The following is an 18,676-nucleotide window of genomic DNA, read 5'->3' as shown; positions in this document are numbered from 1 at the left end:
TGTTAAACAGTAACCCAGGACCATAAAACTGAAAAGGAAAAGATCACCAGGTGTGAGTCTGTGTGTGTGTGTAGGTGTGTGTGTGCCCTCTGAGACCCAAAAAAGGTTTGAGATAATGTTTCACAAAATAATGGGGGAGACATAACAATTTACAGTATTTATTTCTCTTCTTCACATCGGCTATGTACACAGGATTTAACTGTTAAGTGCAAATACAGTTAAAAAGTATTCACTTCCACTTAGAGTCCTTGTACACAGATTTACAGAAACAATATCCTGAGATCTCCAATTTCATAGTCTAACATTATAAATTCCAAGTATGAAGCCTTTCTATTATAAGCACAAACCAGCAAATTGCAAGAGCGCCTGCATTAGGAAATAAAATCAAAAGACAGTTTTAAAGTCCTTAAATGTTCTCATGAATAAAAACACGGCTTGCTGTGACACAGTACACATATATAGTAATAACAACAGTAATAGTTAAAAAAAAGCACAGCTTGAAAAGTGTGTGTGTGTGTGTGTGTGTGTGTGTGTGTGTGTGTGTGTGTGTGTGTCAGTCAATGGTACAAAAATTGTAAAAGTGCAAAAGCATAACTAAGGACATCGTCAGGGGTCTGTCAGTTTTATTTTTTGAAACTCTGTATATATTAAATTATGTTCAAATGTAAAGTGATCTGAAAGACTTGAAGCCAAATTAGCCACTAAGGGAATGTTTTGTCTGACTAAGGTCAATATTTATTGTTAGAAACTGAAAGTCGAACCTAAGCTTATAATCAGAACCAGTGTTTATGCGTCATTCGCAGTTGTCTGCACAGTCTTTTTTTTTTTCATGTGCAATTTTTATGATAAAATTTGTTTTTTAATAATTTTTTATGCTATTTCAAACACTTCAAAAGCAATAAGATTAAATTGTTTAAATTTATGGAACTGTACCAGAACCCTGACAGGCATAAAAAAAAGTGAAGCAAACACAGTACCAGCCGCTTTTAAGCAGCTTTTCCTACAAAGCACATGTTACAGGACCTCCTCCCCAGGAAAGTAAGCATGTCCAAACAGTTAAAAGTGGTTATGCTCAGAAATATTTCATTTGTACCCTCTAATTCTTTTATATTGTTTAAGTAGGACAGTCGAAAAATGTGGTAGGGAATGAAGCAGATGACCATGATTAGCGCAAAGCACAGGCTCTTCAGCTGAGCTCCGAACTCCTGCTGAAAGGTGCATCCCTCCCGATGCTTCTTGTATAAAACCCATAGGACATTGGCCTGGAAGGCTGTCAACACAATGGCAATGACTATAATCAATATGCTTGTCAGGTAGTTCAAAATCAGAACAGATTCTATAGATTTTCCAAACTGGAAGCAACGAGTGGCATTTTTGTCATGGTCTTTGCCATAATTAAAATGGATGATGCAAGGGACAGTGATCAGCACAATAATCCACACCAGAAAACTGATAATGCATGCATGCATCCTGTGAAAGGACGCCACCTGGCAAGCTTTCTTGTAGAACGTCAACAGACGGGTGATGAGGATAATCACATACAGGACAAAAGACATGTACATGTGGATGTGGATCATGCTGCTGGTTATTTTACACCATTCATAGCTCAACTCCCATTCATGAACTGCGTAATAGTAGATTCTGAAGGGAACCGTTAGCAGGAAGATGAAGTGAGTGAAGATCAGGTTGAGTACGGCAATTGACGTGGTGGAAGTTGTGGTGGATTTCATGATGCGCATCATCATGGTAAGGCTAATTGTACCACTGATCAGGACCACAGTGTAGATGACCAAGAGGGCTGTGTGGTACTCTTCTAGTTCATCTTTCTCTGAAACTGAGGGTGTGGTCATTGTTGAACTTTGGTTTGGAGATAGTGTGGTCCCATTTAATGTCGAAGTCATCCTAAACAGAAGAGGAAATTGAGTAAGAAAGAGTAAGAGACATTAGAACAGGAAGACAGGCAGGTGTGAAGAGTTAGTGGAAATGAAGTGTATCCAAAAATGATTAAAAACGGGTGTTATAAAAAGAGAAAGAAAACACAAGGCTGTATTGAAAAAAAATAAGAATGACTGATTTAATGTATTTTAAGGGCTTGTTTGTCTTCGGGTGATGAAACAAGACTAAAAACATGTGGCTATGTCACACACCAAACATGTTAGTAAGACTAACTAAAAAAGGTATCTCAAGAATTAAGAAATACAGATAGACCATTTAACCAATAATGGAACCACTGAAGGACACCATATGGTCCACATTAACCATTAAAGGAGCACCACAACACTGGAAAGAACATGATGAGAAAACACAAAGTCCAAGCCAGAGATACTATCGTTTATCAGTGAACTTACTTGCGCTTCGGTCAGTGAAGAACTGTATGCCGAGTACTCTTCTGTGTGTGCGTGTGTCCTCTGGAGTAGATCACATTATATCCAGCAGCGGTATGTTCACAGTGTCGCAGAGGAAGAGAAAAGCTGAGAAAAAACGGATTCTGGTTGAGTGCATTTGCGCATATGCCTTTGAATGCGCGCATGTGTGTGAGAGAGAGAGTAAGAGTGGAAGTTTGCCAACGTTCGGTGGAAGTTAAGGTTCTGAAAATGAAGACTTTGTGAGCCTGCGTGTGAGTGTTGTAAAAAACCACCATCTACTTTGCATACTGTGTCAGAAACAGGAGGTTGCTGTAAACACATGTCAGCACACAGGAACACAGGGTTGCTTACTTCCTCATTTTTCTCTAAATGCACTCTTCACTTTGACATTTAAAGTGAAATATAGACGATAAGAAGTTGTTGTAGTAGGATGCCACTTCGAATAAATTAAGAAATTCAGTAATTTGGGGAATGTAGTGCTTGTGTCCTGTATAAAAAATTGTGTGTGGTTTACCAGATGACCGTAGATAAAGACAGTTAAAAGCACTGTGAAATGATTAGAGTATTCGCAAAAGCAACAGATTAATGCAACATATTAGGCATGCATGTCAAACAAAAAAGTTTATACTTTTTCACTTTAATGTTCTTGCATCTCTTACACCTTAGGAAGATAACAACTTGTTGTCGATTGGAAGAACACAGTTAAGTCCACTAGTATTTGGAGTGTGGCACAGTTTGTGTTTTTTTTTTTTTCTAAATTCTGCCTCTGTACACTAACATAGTGGATTTTATATCAAACAATCAAGATGTGATTATAGTGCAGACTTTCAGCTTTTTTCCAGAAAAGTTTAGCCAAAGTATTACATTAATATTTTAGGAATTACAGCCATTTTTATACAAAACTTTCACAAGGGTGAAAACACAAAACAAGCAGAAGCTGAAGGTGACTGCAAAATCTCAAGGGAGGGGTGATGGCATGTGGCAATGTCTGGGTGGTGGGGGGGTGTTCTAGAGTTCAGAACAGTTAATGGTTTGTAAATAATTATTTTTTGAAACCAGTTATTAAACAAAGCTGAAAGTCTGCACTCACATCCTAACACCACTCTGCTGTAGAGAGGCAGTATTTGGCATCATCCAAATACTTTTGAACCTGGTTACAACTTTGAAACATTTGCTTTTGCGCTTGCTAGACAAAGTCATCTACTTGCTTATTCAAAAGAGAAGTTAGTCAGGATGTGGTAATGCTAGCTGTGATGTTGACAGATTTATTTAGTAACAACAAAGTGCAAAGACAAGTTACAAGTCATATGACATATACAGCACATTGTATATTGTGATTCCAACTAATATCATAGGAATTTATAAGCTTTTGACTTTGCACCACAGTTGCAAAGATGTCAACATAAAAGATCCAATTAACACCACAGTCCACTTTACTAAACAGGAAAACACCTTCGCATCACTCCGACCACAAGCTTAGTGTGCATGCTGCAAACATTTACCTACCAACGCTGTCCAACATCGATGGTTTTTTAAAGGTTGGTTTATTTGATCCTGCGTATAACCGCACACAGTAAACATAGAATTTGTTCAGTTACACTTTTGCCACAATTAATACTGTTATATTCTGATTTAGGTTTGCGCTTATTTTAAGAACATTTACCTCATCTTTTATTTTTTTCTAGTTAGCTTTAAGTCCAACTGATGTCTATTTTTGAACAAATGTAGCTCTACTGCACTACTAGTGCATAGAGGGCCAAATATTAAAGTGTTCAATCGTTTGTTTTCATTGCAAAAAGAACCCTTGTCCTAAAAACTGTTGCCCCAGCCTTTTTGCACAATTACCCACCAACTTCTGCACCTTCCTGGCCCTGATTCTGCCAGAGATGTTGACACCACACTCCATTAGATGTTAAAGAACCTCTCGTCACTCCTTAAGAATTCCCTGTCAGTTTGATTTTTGATTTTGTTTAAATAGGTCATCTTTACTAATATGCACTGTTGCGAAGACAACCAAACGTCTAAAATGATGGAAAAAGTCAACAATTTGCAACTCAAGTTTTCACGCGACAATTAAATTCTCTTAAACACACGTTTGCACGCCAATCCTTCAGTTTTATTGATACACACGTAGTCAAAATAAGTTAAAACATCCCTTTTCACACTAAAGAAACATACATTTTAGGCAGCGTTATGAAGTCTCATGTTACATACTTTCACCAGACCATTTATCGTAGCAGCATGAAATCATGAAAAAGCAGAATAACACACACAAAAGCATTTGTTTGCTTTTTGCATGCGTTTCATAAATCAATTATCATTACTAATGCTTTTCCTCATTTGTTTACACGATTTAACCCTTTCAGAGAAACATGTACAGAGTAAAATATTTAAATGTGACAAGCAACATGTGGCCAAAGTTTTTTCTTACTGAGGTACAGTCCCATTGTATTATGTTGCAAATCAACACCCTCATCAAAAACCCAATTCACAGTCATATTTGCAGCAGCCTATTACAAATTCACAAATGAAACTAAGACTGAGTGCATTTGTACCAAAGAACACAACACAGTACTGTGCAAAGGTCTTAGGCCACTCTGCAAAAAAAGTATCGCATTATTTAGGTTCCTAAGATTATTTTCCATTTTGTCTATTATAAAAATTAAAACAATATGACAAAACATAAAACATATCTGAAATAAGACAGTTAAATAGGTACACTGATAAATATCGTGTTTAAGACACATGGTAACATTTACTAGGGGAAGTGCATCTTGCGTTGCCTCCACAGGACGAGTCTTTGTGAAGTGAGAACATGTGTAACCACACTCAGCAACATGAGAAAGATCGTCATTGACATCACTATCACATAGTGACTAATGCTGTAAAAGACAGAGGAAGCTTAGCATGTTTTCGATGCATCGCAGACACCCAAACAAGAGATTGATAAGACATGGTTTTAAATGCATGTCCAAGTTTCATTACCTTGTGCCAATGTCCAACCAGCTGCCATAGTCCTGCACCATGAAGAAAAAATGCTGAGGAGAGCAAGAGTGAGTTAAAATCTATTTGAGCCTCATGTGCAGTTTGCTTAACAGTGGACGAGAGAAAGTCTTTTATAAAAGATCAACATTAAACCTGCATTACCAGAGCCATCAAGTCAGAGATAACCAGGACGATGAGGAACAAACTGCAAAATAAAAATAAGAGAGATTTAAACATTAAGGAGCACACATTGGTCAGTGCATTTAAACCTTTTCATGCACAATGAAGGAGGAACTAGATGATCCTGGGCCATTTACTATAGTTATTTTAGATGCCTCAAGGTTTAAGAGTCATGTCTAACAAAGCAAACAGAACGTACTTTAACTCTACAGACAGAATCAGATCAGTGATTCAACGTTTCCAACAAATTCAAAGAGTTAATTCAAGAATTAAAAGACTAAATTTATAATTTTAGATGAGGAAGCGAAGCGTTACCTCCTTGATGATAGCTGTGTTGCAACTTGGATGGTCTCAAATGTACACATAACTATGATGAATGGAATGATAACCTGGAAGAACAGATGACAATTTAAGGAAATGCAGGATTCTATTAAATGACTCGAAATAAACACATTATTATATAAACTCGTTTAGACGTATGATGCTAAAAATTTCTATTACAAATCTGTCTGCCTAAATTCTCCGTACAATAAATGTAAAAAAAGATACAGAAATTAATGGGCTAGGTCATGGCTGTTAAAACAAATTAACATGAGCGAAAAAGAAAGGCAGGTTAAACCGTATTTAAGCTTACTTCTCAAGCAGAATATGAATAGATCATGACTTGTCATAATGTGCAAGACTCCTTCCCCTTTTGGGGAAGCACAATACATATCACAAAAAGGAAATGTTTAAGAGTACAGTACCTTCCACATCATCAACCCTCCCATTATGAAAGGGTTGAAAACAGTGAGGAAACAATAAACAGATGCTGGGTCAAAACTAGGCAAAGGGAAACAGAAGTACACAAAGTGACTACAGACACCAGACTAGAATCTTTAACTTTTCAGAGAAGAAAATGGACCTCGTGTTGTAGAATATACACACTAACGTACTCTATGTTTGGTGCAAAACATATAGTGCATAGAAAAGAAATTTGTCAGAACTGACTTTTTTTTCTTATCCCCTTCCTGTATGACACTCTCACACTCACACAAAAATACTATAATGCATATACCTGTTTATGGACGCAATGTTTCCTGTGCCAAAAAATGCTGTTATTATAAAAAATACCTGAAGAAAAGGTGAAGTCAAGGTAATGCCCAATGTGAGAATGAACCAAGTTGATTTTTTTTTGTCCGATTGTACACTTTAAACATAAAAAACTTTTATATTACATTTTTAATACTACATCTTATTTGATCAAATCCAGCCTGAACATCACCCACAGACTCTAATGAGCCCAATGCGCTTCTGTGCTTCGGCGAACTAACATTGTTGCGAACTTGCGACTGGTCTTAACAAGGATACAAAAAAATAGGACCTTCGGATGTCATCCAGCTTCAGCTGTCGAATCTTGGTGATGTCGATGTTTGCAGAGAAATCGATGGTGGATAACTGGAGGAAAAAGAAAAAAAACATGCATGTCTGTAAACTAGTGGTGCAACGGATCAAAAATCTCACGGTTCGGATCAGATCGGTTTTAAGTCACGGATCGGATCAATTTTCGGATCAGCAAAAATAGAAAAAAAAAAAAAGACAAAAATTCAACTCGCCATTTACTTTGCCTATTAAAAAACATTCAACTGAAGACTCATTCCACGCACTTATATAAAAACAAATTAAGGTGCAATATGGACATTATGGACCATGCTGGGCATCCTCTGCACACGGCCATAAACAACCAGAGGAGTCTGTTCAGTGACAGGTTGCTTCTCCCAAAGTCAAGGACCAGCAGACTTAAAAAGTCCTTTGTCCCACATGCCAACAAACTGTTTAACTCCTCGCTGGAGGGGAGAGGGAGGGGAAACGGGGACAAAGGAGGGGCGAACAAGTAAGCTGTAGTGCCTTTTCACTGTGCAATAGTTTTTGTTAATAACCAACGGTGTAATAGACTCACAATACTTGAAATGTGCCGTTCCCTTGTATTCTTATTCCTATTTATTCTTTTTATCCCTTTTGTATTCTCTGTGTTTATATATATGGTATATTTCTGCTCACATTCTGCAACTTCTGTGGGTGCTGTGCTACTGGAAACTGAATTTCCCGGAGGAACCCACCCGAGGGATAAAGTTTCATCTAATCTAATGTGATCTATAGGGCAGTACAGGGCCACTCCGCTGTGATATAACGAGCGGTCATGGTCACGTGGCTTTCCTTTGCCCTGGAGGTCCACCCATTTGTAGTTTGAGCAACAGAAGATGCCTGGGACAGTTCAGCCATAACTTTAAACTTCTCCTGCTCATACATGCTTGGAACGATCTTGTCACACTGAAGTGGATGCGCAACGAGATATCATAGCGTGGCTCAAGCACGTTCATCACAGTTTAAACCCCTTGTTTTGCACAACTAAACACCCCAGTAGCTTTTGTAATAGCTTTAGCCCGGTCGGATTGGTCAGCAAAGGGCTGCTTAAATGCCGCAAACTCCTTTGCTCTGCCACTTGAACCGCTAGCGCTGGCCATAACTACCGCTTGACAGACTGACCACGCGCACCATACACATACTTTTTTTTTCTTTTTCGAATCTTTGGATCACGTGCGTACCGAACCGTGGAGTGGGATCAGTTCGGATTTCGGATCAACCGTGATCCGTTGCACCTCTACTGTAAACCCGGCCACAATGAGACATGGACTTTAAGACCTGTGTCTTTTCTTTCCTGCAATTTGAATTTTCTGTGTTCTCTCTAAGCTCTGTTCATTCTCATCTCTTTCCCCTCATCCTCAAACTGCTCATAGCAAACAGCCTCTCCCTTAGCCTGGTTCTGCCAGACATCTCTTCCTGTTAAAAGGGGGTTCTTGCTTTCCACGATTACTGAGTGCTTCCTCATGTCAGTTGACTGTTGAGGTTTTCTTTCTGAGATTGTATGGTTTTTACCTTACAATATAAAGCTCTGTGAAGTGGCTGTCGTTGTGAATTGGAGTTATATCAGTAAAATGGAAAATATGACCTTCACAATTAAATACATACATAAATGATAGCTTCCCAAAGCTTTTGGTTTGCAAAAGTTTTCTATTACAAAGGGAAAAACAATGGCTCTACCTCTTGCCTACCAGACATGCCCTGAGCAAGCAAGGCTTCCTGTTCGATGTTAATCCACACAAACATTAACCAGGATAACACAGGGGGGAACAAAGCCTCTGACCTGTGAGGGAGACAAAAATAGAAATATCATTTTACAGCTTTGCTGCGGTGGTGCAACTCTGCACAAGACACAACTAAAGCATCAATGTGTTGTCCTACCCAGTGCTAAGCAGCAGGTAGGTGGAAGTGAGAGACAAGAATATGCTGAGGAGTCGATGAAAAAGTCGTGTTGAGCTCAGCAAAGGAACAAATATAGAAGATGCTGTAGAGAGAAGAGTTGTCAGAGGTTACTTGGGTGTCAGCGATATGATGTTTTAACGTCTTTTGAGGTATAGCTTACGTATGCGATCAATATTTAAAAAGTAAACCATTCTAGATCCCAAGTATCTTGTGGCCACTTGCAACCAACCCACCTAATGTGCTCCAACTTATGATCTGATTAAGAAGGGGTAGGCCCTGTTTCTGTTGCAGGCTGGAGTGTGTGAGGGATGGCACGTATGCACACACAGCAACAAGGAGCATCTGCCGGGTTTGACAGGTAATTAATCAGTATTAGCAAATGCAGTAACACACACAAAAACACATATGCCCACAGTGACATGTACCTGTATGACAAACTGTGGTCTGTCACCGAGGTGCAGCGGTGTCCTCCGTCGAGATGACCAGAGGTAGCAAGCTGAGGTGAAAAGAGCGAGCAGACCTGCACAGGTACTGAGTTGACAAACAGGATGTGTTACTGTACTTTCAAAAACATGGATAGTTTGTACACACAGCTCGTTGTGGAAAGACGGTATTGTGTAGCAGTTTAATCATTCCTCGTTTTCAAATGTACCACTTTCAAATTTCCCGTCTGTTTATATATAGAGAAAGTAACCATGGTGGGACTTTAACTTTTAACAGTAAGTCTATTCAGTTTCCTTTAACTGGGGGTGGATGCTCGTGGCTCCACAGTTTTTGGGGGTTTTATATTTGAATATTGTGATGGATATTTGCATCACTAATATGATGCAGATTCCAGTCACATTTTATCTTCCTGATCTGTTTTGCAGATGTTCTAATTTACTGAAACTCACCTACCTAACCTGGCATGAATTGGGCTCTCAGTTTTTTCCGTGATAGGATATTGCGGTAAATATTCAGATAAATATATACAAATAAAGGAAGTACTCACACCAGATGTATGTTAGGTTCTCTACCCACAACAGGCATGAGGGGGAAAGCAGCTAGACACAGACAGCCCACAAGCCAGCTCAGTGAGCGTGACTGCACCGAAACAGAGACAAAAAGAAATGCTGTCTTCCACTTTGACACATTTACCATTGTGTATCTATATTTAATAATTACCTTTATAATTATCTACTGTTTTAGGCAAGCAGTACCAATAACACTCTAGTTATAGACACATAAGAAGAATTAGAATGGCTAGACATTTCTTATTAATGATTAGGCATTTTTTGTAACTCTGTTTACTCATAATATATATATATCTATAAATATATATATGTAGATATATATATTATTGGAGAAACAGTGCTGTCCATAACCAAAACAGGGATGGATATTAAAAACAGCTATAACACACATTTTCCTGCTTTTATCTGGCTAATCTGTAAATTACCTTAGCCTTGCCAAAAAGCCCCGACAAGAAGGGCCAGAGAGAGAGAACAGCCAGCCCTACAGTCAGCATGGCGCGATGGAAGAAGCTCACCACCTGGGGGCAGCAAAAATAAACAGCCATGCAGCATCCAGGTTTATTTCTTACAGTTAATGATACACAAGTGAAATTTTGTGCACTTATGCAGAAGGATGCCTTTAACACAGCAGATTTAAAGACACCTACCAGCAGCTCAATCCCAAACGCCACCAGCACAAAATAGCCCAGACATTTCCACAGTGGGAGAGAAGGGGCTGTCTGAATCAAATCTCTCAGAGTTCCAGACCTAAAAATAGATCATTGAGGGGATTACTTTTTCCTGTCATAAAAGGATGAGATGAAGAATAAAACATCTCTTTATCCCTTTTACATAGGAGAACCATGAATGCATAAAACGCCAGTTCAAAGGATCTAATTAGCACTTCACTCCACCTGAGCCAGATGTGCATACAAGCCTGTGTGAGGCTAATTAGATCCAGTGAAAAGCTGCTGTATTCACTGACTGATGTGATCCTTTTGCGTGTGTTTTAATATCAGGGTTCTGTGACTATAGTAAATATACAAATTATTGTAAATTGACTGAATGCATCTGAACAAACTTGTTTTGTACATTTTTTAAATCCAGTTTGCATTATTTTGAATGTGTCTTTTACTTACTCTTTCAGAACAGAATACCACACAGGGATAGGCAGCAGGCAGTAAATATAGTAGGTTATGGGGCTTCTTTGAATAAGCAGGAAGAGTGTGATCACCACTGCCACACACGTGCACAGCCTTGCCAAGTTACGGCCAGGAATCTGCACACAGGAGAAAAATACCAACTTAACAAGACATTCGGGTTGTGCAGACTTGTTTGGGTGGAAGGCATCTTGAGGGATTACAATCTACTGTATATCCTAACCTGTTTAGTGAGATTAGGATGTCTGTTGAGACTCGCGTGAGTCTTCAGTATGACTAAGACGACATATGAGGTCCAGCCTACAAATCCCAGCACCACACTGCAACCGAGGAAGAATCGGTCGTAGGTGTGGTAGTAAACCAAGCCTTCCAGAGAGCGAGATATCAGAGACTGGCACAAAGAGATCTGACAAGAGACAAAATAGGGGGACAAAAACCTAATTTGTTGCTTAAGCGGAAGAAAACATACGATGGAGAAAGTAGCGATAATGTAGAATGCATTTACTGTAGTTCATTTAAGTTAAACTTTAGTTTATGAACACAGGTTCAGTAAATGTTTAAATAATTCATCAAAGTATCAAAATAAATCTAGAAATTGGCTTTGCACGTATTGTAAAAGTATGATTAGATTTAAAAGCCACAGACCCCCCCATACTCACAGCATCCTCATACTTCTCCAGCTGAATGAGTATTCGGGCCTTCTGGGTGAATTCTGCTTGTTTTGACTCAGTCAGGAGTCTGGGAAGAAAGAGGGTGCAAGATGGTGCAAAACAGATGAAGTGTGTGAAAGTGTGCAATTTAAATACGGCCATGAATATGTGGTTTGGTTAGTGGACACATTCTTGGCCTTCGTGCTGCATAACCTCAGAAGTTAATCTAAATGTCACATTGACTGATTTTTAATGGGTCAGCAAAAGAATTTACTGTGAAAGTACAAACCCCGTCTCCAGAAACGTTGGGATTTTTTCCAAAATGCAATAAAACCCCCCAAAACTTTATATCTTCAGAGGAACCAGATTAAGCAGGGTAACTGATTGGGTAAAGGTAAATTTAGAAATCACCACAAACTCAGTCTTTGTGGGTTGTGGTTCATCCCTTATTTCCTTATGTGTTATTCATGAGAGAATTGCTCCAGATTTCAAAAGAAAAGATTTCTCAGTGCACTATTGCAAAGAAATTTCTTCAGACATCTATAGTATGTACCACTATGAAAAGATTAAGAGAATTCAAACCATTTCTCACACTAAGGTCAAGACTGAAACCAGCTTGAGCCCTCAGGCTACACCGCCTTAGAAACAGTCACGCTGCAGTGATATAAATATATAAATATAAATATAGCCACCGGGGCTCAGAAGTACTTCAGAAAACCACTGTCACTTAACATAGACCCACATCCACTAATGCAACTTGAAACTGTATTATGATTGAAGGAGGAAGTCAAATGTCAGTTGCATAGAGCTCTCTATGTCAGGGTTCACCTCAGAAGGACAGAAAGACTGTGTCATTGTGCGCTATGCACAGATAAATCCACATTTCTGTGTTTTTGGAAAACAGCGCTGAGTTCTCTTTGCCAATGATGAAAACAACTATCCAGATTGCTATCAGCGAAAAATGCAAAAGGATCTGTGATGATACAGAGGAGCATCAGTGACCACAGCAGGGCGAGCTGCATCTGTAGATACCACTGACTGAGGCACAGAGCGCTGCCTGTTAGGATCTATTTCCTACAGACAACATGACCGCAGGTTAAACCAAGTAAAAATGAACAAAATTTCTAACTGGAAAACTACAACACTCAGTTAAAAAAAAACAACAGTAAATATGTCTCAATCCCAACTTTTGTGTTTACTGTGTTGCACCTGTCAAATTCAAATTTTGGTACATTTACAAAAAACAATTAAGTAGGTCAGGAAATCTTCCAACATCTTTGTACTTTGGTCACTTGAATATATGTTCACGTGAATTAACATATCACAGATTTGTATTTTTTAACTTCCTAGGACCTGGCATCCACATATGTGGACATCACATTTTGGGTTGTCTAGACAAAAATACTAAATTTTGCTCTACAAGGGCCTGATATCCACTTACGAGGACGTTATACTGCTACTGTTCTATCAAAATTTAAAACAAATGTCTTCATATGTGGATCTATTTTTTCTCAGAAACAAAAATCAGTAAAAAAAAAAAAAAAAATAGATTGGTAATTCTTTGTTTTTACATTCATCAGGTCCCAAACAGCACAAATAGCTAAGAGAAATTAAAAATGCATGCCATGAAAGAGTTTGGAGGTTAAAAACATTTTAGAACATATCCCAACTTTTCTGGAAATGGGATTGATATAAAAACACAGCATTTACGTTACAAATACTTTTGTTTCTGCCAATTAATTCTTTGCAAATGACTCTTTTAATCTATTCTCTTTACACTATCTATGAGGTCACAGTAAACACAACAGGCCACGGTGAAAAGCAAATTCATGTTCTTCTGATTGGATTTTTGTTAGAAAAACATCAGTTAGTTACTGTACGTACTGGTATGGGGTGAAGAGAAAAGATAAGGTTGTCTCCTTTTTCTGCATCATTTTCATCTACAAATAAACACACACAGTAAAAACACAGCTTTACCATCAGTTTAGATCACAGTGTCATATAGAATAATAAAAGACATGACAGATAGTTGATAAGCATTTTGTTAGCCAAAGCAGATGCTGTTATACCTTGAACTGCTCCAGTACTTGAATAGCATTAGTGTACATGCTCTCAGCCATGAACCGCTCACTGTTGTTGAGGTAGAGAAGAGGTAACACGCCCTGAAAAACAAATACAGACAAAACATGTAACAAAGACTTGAAAAATTATTGAACATTTCCCATTAAATGGCTGATTTTGTCTCTGACTTACAACAGAGTTAACAGGAATAGGCACACCAACGAGGGAAGCCATGAGCGGAGCAATGTCAGCCTGCCAAAAAAACCCAAACAAACAACGAAGACACACAAATATTACACTTTAATACAACTGATGACAGGAAATTGTTAAAAAGTTTAAATTTCCATGAGCTTTACCTGACTGACGTCGACTCTACGAAGATGCTCCAGTTTCCAGTCTAAAAGAAACAAACCAGGACAATCATTTAGACAAAGTAAAACAGACAAACTGGAGGGTATCGGTTGTAAATTTAAATCTTAAAAAAAAAGTGTTTGAACGTACCTTGTAGGAACCCATCATTGTATGGTTGGGGTTCTGTGGCTCCCTTGGCTTTCTGAACCCCAGCTCCCCACGCCACTAAAGGGGTTAGCGTTTCAGAAGGATGGCCCGCACCGTGGGAACCTGGAGACAAACGCACACAAACATGCCAAAATAGAAAACTGTAATAGAAAACTCGCTAGCAGGCAGCAAAACATTTAGATACACAAACAAGTTTACCCCAGTTTGTCATGCCGTGGTCAGAGGTAAACACATAGGCTGTTCTGCCATCATTGTCGAAGAAGTCCTCTATTATAGACACCACTTCAGCTACACCTGCATCTACTAGACCAATATTGTCTAGGTATTCTCTGGGGGAAAAAAGACAAAATAGAAGACAAAGATGCAGCTGGATGAGAGAATGCTTATTTGGATGAATTTGTTAACACGACTAAGAACCACTGCACAACTGCCCAAAGGTTAAAAAATAAAAAAAAATTAAAAATCAGCAGCTCTTAATACAAGGTTAACTACTTACTGCGACATTGGTCTGTGAGCATGTCCATTAGTGTCAATTCCAAGCAGATGCAGGAAGAAGACATTTTTATCCTCCCATAGGCTGGCCTTCAGAGTGGAGTTAGACTGTGCAGACTTAAAGAAGGACTGTTGAAAAATATTAAATAATTTTAGGCTTATTCAGGAAATCCATGTGGATCAATTCTGTAAATGAAATTCTGCAATGACTCCAAGTTGGGTTATATTTCACTGCATGACACATGACACACATAATACACATAAAACACAGTCTTTATAAAATGTGTTTTTGTGGGTAAACCTGTAGTTAATATCAATAGATCAATCATAAAATATTTTTTTATGCTAATACTTCCACTACATACTTTGACTTGAGTGAACACCCAGCTGTCTAGCTTGGATGCATCTGTGGAGGCAAAGTCCTCCTCCACTGCCGGGTATGTGTGGGTATACACATGGTCCCCACTAGCGCCTGAAATAACCAAAGGAAACATGTTTGCTCAGATATGTGATTTAATGTTTTTTTTCTATTGTGTAGATTAATGGTTCTGTTTGTGATGCTTGTGTACCTTTGGCAAACATAGGTAGGATATCAGGGCTGCCCCAGCACCAGGTGTGTCTGCTCTCATTAAACACAGAGTCAAATTCTACAGGATTTTCCTTCCAGCCTGAAAACAAGCACATAAATGGTCACAGTAGAATGCCACAGAGAAACACATACAATAGAGAGTAATCTCTCCAAGTCGCTGAGCATTTCTCTTCCTACCATGTAAAAAACAACAAAAAAACAAAAAACAAAAACCATCATGCACACACCTTTAGCAACTGCACTAACATCCTCATAGAAGCCAGCAATGAGAGCAACGTGACCGGGCCGAGACTCGGTAGGCACACGTGTGTGTGACACACCCCAGGTCCCCTTGTCCTCTATTATACTCCTGAAATATGGAAACAGAAGCACATATGCTTATGCAAACAGGGGGAATGAAAAGACATGCTGTAAAAATGGCATCACCTTACAAGAATAATTAAACAGACCCAAACTCCACATCAAAATTTATTTCTTTGTATTGGTTTCCTGACCTCAGGTATGGTGTCCTGGATGAGCCATTAGGGAGCAGGGTGAAGAGACTGTCTGCTCTGAGACCATCGGCCACCACTAACACCAGTCTGGAAGCAGGGGGTTCCAGGGGTGTGGAGTGGGGTGTCATGCCATGGACCAGAGGAGAGGTGAAGTAGATATCAAAGATAGAGATGAAGAAGACCACGTGGACTGTCAGCCCAATCACAAAGAAGGTGATCATCCTCATTTTGGGTGCCAAAGCCACACCGAGGAACAACTGAGGGTTTACTTGAGGACAAGCAGGGTAGATTTAATTCACTTGGAAGTGAAAAGAGGTGACTAGAAGAAGGAAAAATTAAAAAAAAAAATGGAATAGAATGAAGACAACTCACAGCCTGCATTTGCAATCGGGATTAAGAAGTTAAAGCCAATAGAAGGGGCATTAGAAGGTTTCAGAATAATATAGGCTTGTTAAGCCAAAGTATGCGGTCTTAAGAGCAGCTTAATCCTTCATTCACCATATGCCATTAAGCAACGTTAAAAAAAGGCTTTAATGTTTAATTCGGAATATTTTAATGGTCCAGCCAACTTACCACTGGTAACAAGAAAGTAACTTAGAAAAACAGGCCATGAAAAGAGTCTTACCTGCATGTAACGTCTGCGGATTTTGATCATAAAAACGGGAATAATGTTCCGTTAAAGAATGAATGAGTGAGTGACCAACCTATCTACTACTACTATTACTACTACTACAAGTTCATAGATTCACACTGCTTTAGCTTCCATTGTCACTTCGTAGATCGCCAAGAACATGCTCAGAGAACCAGACAGATCAACCTAAAAAAAGATCGACCTAAAACCAAATGTCTCCCTGTTTAAGAAGATTACTACAAGAAATTCAGGCAGCATGAGCATTCACTTCCTTGTTGTCACTCGTTTTTGACGTTGTGTGTTGACGTAGTGGTTTGTAGCTGCATTGTGGGTAGTGTAGTTTAAATTAAACGATTCACTTCAAGTTTACCTATTACGAAATGTAATAAAAAATAAGCAGCCCTTATTTATTTGTTTTGTTTGCAGTGAAGTGCATTTTTAATAGAAATGGTTTGAGCGCAGCTTTTTTTTGACAGCATAGTAGCTAGCAATTGCTATCAGCTGTCAAATGTGCCCTGCCTAGTTTTCCTCTCTACATCAAATGTACCCAATACTTTTCCAGTATTCCATAAAAGGGGCGGGCTTTGGGAGTAGCGTCTCTTACATTTGACCAATCGTAGCTTCGCATTTCTTCTTCTTCCTCCTCTTCCACCTACCAAACCTTAGCTAACCTAATATCCATTCAGGAAGCAGCGGGTGTGATTAGCTTAGCTAGCTTTAAAAAAAAAAAATCTCTTTAGGGCAAAAATGGCGTCGGTGAACCCATTTAATCTCAGTGATTCTGAAGAAGAGGCCGAACGGCGCCCTAACGAAACAGTTGACACAGAGCGGAGTCCGAGTGACGGGGCGCCAGGACCACCGCCAGGCAATCCTTTCTCTCCGCCTGCAGACGCAGAGCCTCCGTCGCTCCTGCTGTCTAGCAACCGGACGAGCCCCAGCGGTGAGGGCATCTCGGCGTCGGCCGCCGCCACCTCCGCTATGGCAGGCAGCGCCGAGACGCGGGTATCTGTAGATGTCATCGCTGCCCAGTTATTGCGGGACCAATACATCCTCACGGCCTTGGAGTTTCACACCGAACTGCTGGAAGCAGGCAGAGAGCTCCCCCGGCTGAGGGATTATTTCTCCAACCCTGGCAACTTCGAACGACAGAGCGGTACTCCACCTGCCAAAGACCAGGTACTCGGACCTGGAGGACCACTGAGTAAGTGTCGTTAGCTGCTCTCTTAGTGCTACATATGTAGCTGTTCGCTAGCTCTGTATTGATGTTGTATGAAACAGAGTTAGCCCATCAGCTGGCTAACGTTAGCTTTAATCATTGGCTACGATAGCTTGAGATCTGTTTGCTGCACCTGCTCTTCAGCTCCAGGGCCGCAGCCAGCTATTGGGTTTTGTGGGTCAGTCGTGAGATGACAGACTAACACAGAGTTGTGACAAGGCATTAAACATTAACTACTCACTGAAAGATAAATACTGGTAGCGTAATAATGCTGGTGACCTGTAGTGATCGCCCAAGTGTAATTTAGCCCTGTAGGAAAACACCCGTCAGAGGTCAATATCGGCTATAGAAAACAAAAGAGAGGAAGGAGAAGAAGCGGGTGCCTGTACGAACAGCTTTTGCCTTTCCCTGAACCACAGTATTGCTCAAATAGCACATTTGAACGAAGGAGAATTCTACAGTCTTGTAATAATGATAAAACAGGCTTCAGGCTTTCTGAATTAGTTTGAAGCTGTATCATCTGGTCCAGGAGCAAAGTGTCTTGTAAATGGTTGTGTTGCTCTACACAGGTTGCGTCTACCCAGCTAGGGAGATAAAATGTTATTATGTAAAATGTGTACATCTGTTGCACCCTAATCCATTTACAAGACTCATTTTCATTAATCACCATGCACCAACACAGCAGTTGAAGAGTCTGGCAGCAAGGACCTTAGGCAGACCTGCTATGCAAATGGTACCCATGGTCACAGCCTCATCCACAAATAAACAGCACCTGCTATAGTAGAAGCAGTAACTAAAGAGTTAAATCTTGTTAAATAGCAGCAAAAACATTTGTTGTGGCCCCACTTCATACCAGTGAGTCAAGTGAATGTATTTGCACTCAGCATAATGTCTTGACATTAAAGGATTAGCAAATTGGCTACAATGATAGACCATTAGCATTAAAAAATGACCAGATGAAAATATATTGGTCTAACATTTAGAAATGTGTTGACTCAACATTTATTATTGTATTTACTTCATGAATTCATTGTAGAC

General features: G+C 39.5%; 3 protein-coding genes across 13 annotated transcripts in view; 1 reads left to right on the top strand and 2 right to left on the bottom strand.

The window, feature by feature from the left end:
* Window position 1: 1 nt before the first annotated feature.
* Window positions 2-2,595, bottom strand: gpr141 (G protein-coupled receptor 141). Its single transcript, XM_085287414.1, has 2 exons — window positions 2,349-2,595; window positions 2-1,902 (listed from the first exon to the last, which is right to left on the bottom strand). Exon 2 carries the CDS (start codon window positions 1,899-1,901, stop codon window positions 987-989), a length of 915 nt encoding a protein of 304 aa, XP_085143540.1. The 5' UTR covers window position 1,902; window positions 2,349-2,595; the 3' UTR covers window positions 2-986.
* A 1,133-nt stretch (window positions 2,596-3,728) lies between these two features.
* Window positions 3,729-17,413, bottom strand: pign (phosphatidylinositol glycan anchor biosynthesis, class N). Of its 3 annotated transcripts, XM_085287410.1 has the most exons (29): window positions 16,417-17,413; window positions 15,792-16,110; window positions 15,525-15,646; window positions 15,278-15,376; window positions 15,074-15,180; window positions 14,713-14,837; window positions 14,415-14,545; window positions 14,199-14,318; window positions 14,054-14,094; window positions 13,890-13,949; window positions 13,706-13,798; window positions 13,521-13,576; window positions 11,646-11,724; window positions 11,210-11,392; window positions 10,966-11,105; window positions 10,495-10,594; window positions 10,273-10,365; window positions 9,826-9,917; window positions 9,260-9,365; window positions 9,068-9,176; window positions 8,814-8,916; window positions 8,613-8,715; window positions 6,882-6,968; window positions 6,589-6,644; window positions 6,278-6,353; window positions 5,847-5,920; window positions 5,514-5,556; window positions 5,352-5,404; window positions 3,729-5,248 (listed from the first exon to the last, which is right to left on the bottom strand). In XM_085287410.1, exons 2-29 carry the CDS (start codon window positions 16,016-16,018, stop codon window positions 5,125-5,127), a joined length of 2,802 nt encoding a protein of 933 aa, XP_085143536.1. In that variant the 5' UTR covers window positions 16,019-16,110; window positions 16,417-17,413; the 3' UTR covers window positions 3,729-5,124. The 3 variants fall into 3 exon arrangements, 1 of the variants encoding a protein (XP_085143536.1); XR_014893929.1 differs by lacking the exon at window positions 3,729-5,248 and having other exon boundaries at window positions 5,373-5,404; window positions 5,847-6,644; window positions 8,624-8,715; XR_014893930.1 differs by lacking the exons at window positions 3,729-5,248; window positions 5,352-5,404; window positions 5,514-5,556; window positions 5,847-5,920 and having other exon boundaries at window positions 8,624-8,715.
* relch (RAB11 binding and LisH domain, coiled-coil and HEAT repeat containing) overlaps window positions 17,072-18,676 on the top strand; it is a 36,581-nt gene continuing 34,976 nt past the window's right edge. For 6 of the 9 annotated variants that reach the window (XM_085287409.1, XM_085287408.1, XM_085287404.1 and 3 more), the window contains exon 1: window positions 17,076-17,623. In XM_085287409.1, the coding sequence (XP_085143535.1) occupies window positions 17,170-17,623 (454 nt within the window). In that variant the 5' untranslated portion in view covers window positions 17,076-17,169. Of the gene's footprint in view, window positions 17,624-18,676 lie in introns of all 9 variants that reach the window. The other 3 variants (XM_085287405.1, XM_085287406.1, XR_014893928.1) reach the window with 2 other exon arrangements.

The sequence above is a fragment of the Mchenga conophoros genome, linkage group LG9, assembly GCF_057382185.1.
Source record: "Mchenga conophoros isolate Kocher_MC1m ecotype Shallow Benthic linkage group LG9, M_conophoros_male_GT1.1, whole genome shotgun sequence".
NCBI classification, from domain to species: domain Eukaryota; kingdom Metazoa; phylum Chordata; class Actinopteri; order Cichliformes; family Cichlidae; genus Mchenga; species Mchenga conophoros.
Note: the sequence above shows the minus strand (reverse complement) of the source record. Positions and strands in the feature narration are given on the sequence as shown.